The sequence below is a fragment of the Oratosquilla oratoria genome, chromosome 22 (genome assembly GCF_046742065.1).
Source record: "Oratosquilla oratoria isolate Oo_2021 chromosome 22, ASM4674206v1, whole genome shotgun sequence".
NCBI classification, from domain to species: Eukaryota; Metazoa; Arthropoda; class Malacostraca; order Stomatopoda; family Squillidae; genus Oratosquilla; species Oratosquilla oratoria.
Genome location: NC_134798.1, coordinates 53,635,489 through 53,636,523, shown reverse-complemented (window position 1 = coordinate 53,636,523; position 1,035 = coordinate 53,635,489). Strand labels below are relative to the sequence as shown.

The following is a 1,035-nucleotide window of genomic DNA, read 5'->3' as shown; positions in this document are numbered from 1 at the left end:
AGTGAGAGAGAGTAGTGAGAGAATAGGGAGAGAGAGAGAGAGTAAGGAGAGAGAGAGAGAGAGAGAGAGAGAGAGTAGGGAGAGGTGGGGGGGCACGTCAGTACTGGGTCCGTCAGAAGGGCCCATCGTGGAAGAGGACCTCTCGAGGGGGGAGGGGGGAGGGGGGGTTCAGGAGGAGGAGGGGAGCACCTAGGGCCCCAAATGCGATCGTATCGTCAGGGTCCTCTTGTCTCAGGGGTCCTCTAGCCGGGGAATCTATTCAGGTCATCGTTCAGCCCTCACCTTTGATATTTCATCTTAAAAGACTAATTTATGTTACTCGGAAAGAGAGAGTTCTCCTCCGGTAGAATGTCTGGTTCTTTCTTTCTCTCCACCACCCCATGACAGTCTTCTTCGGTGTGTCTGGGACTCACGGTTCTTGGGCTTCGGAGGCCCTGAGGTGTCCGGGTAGCTTCTTGGAATATATCCGGGGAAGACCTCCTTTTTTTTTTTTTTTTTTTTACTTGGCCTACCTGAGCTCGTACTCGAGGTTCTTGAAGCGGGTAGCCCTCATAGAATGGTCTCCACCTCCCCCCCCCCCCGAAAAAAAGAGAAAGAAAAAAAGAAGGCTCTACGTTTCTGCCCCGCCGGGCTACAAATACCATGACTACGTTCTGACCTTCGACTAGCATTTCCATGACAGACAAGACCGATACTTTGGCTGGCACCTTTGTCTTCACACGACGCAGTATATGGGTCACCCACTTCTCATTCTTGCGAGATCATCGAACTCCATCGAACTCCTGACTACGTCTCTTTGGCCACGAAGAAGGTCCGATCCCTGATGTACCTGATACCACGCGCCAAGTGATTTTATTCGTGTAAAGAACAAAAGACTTCAAATGGAAGTTTTCTATCAAGAGCATCCTTTTAAGTCCGGAAGCCGTTCCTCTTCAGAATGTTTTCATGTAAAGTGACGAAATTGTTGAAGTCTGCCACTATTTTGAAGATGTCAGATTACATTTTATGACTAAATTTAATTCTCATTTTTACGCA

At 48.6% G+C, this 1,035-nt stretch overlaps 1 protein-coding gene across 1 annotated transcript in view; it reads left to right on the top strand.

The window, feature by feature from the left end:
• Positions 1–380: 380 nt before the first annotated feature.
• Positions 381–1,035, top strand: part of LOC143037389 (uncharacterized) — a 249,016-nt gene continuing 248,361 nt past the window's right edge. Inside the window, exon 1 of the mRNA XM_076205527.1 lies at positions 381–439. Within this exon, the coding sequence (XP_076061642.1) occupies positions 381–439 (59 nt within the window). The remainder of the gene's footprint in view (positions 440–1,035) is intronic.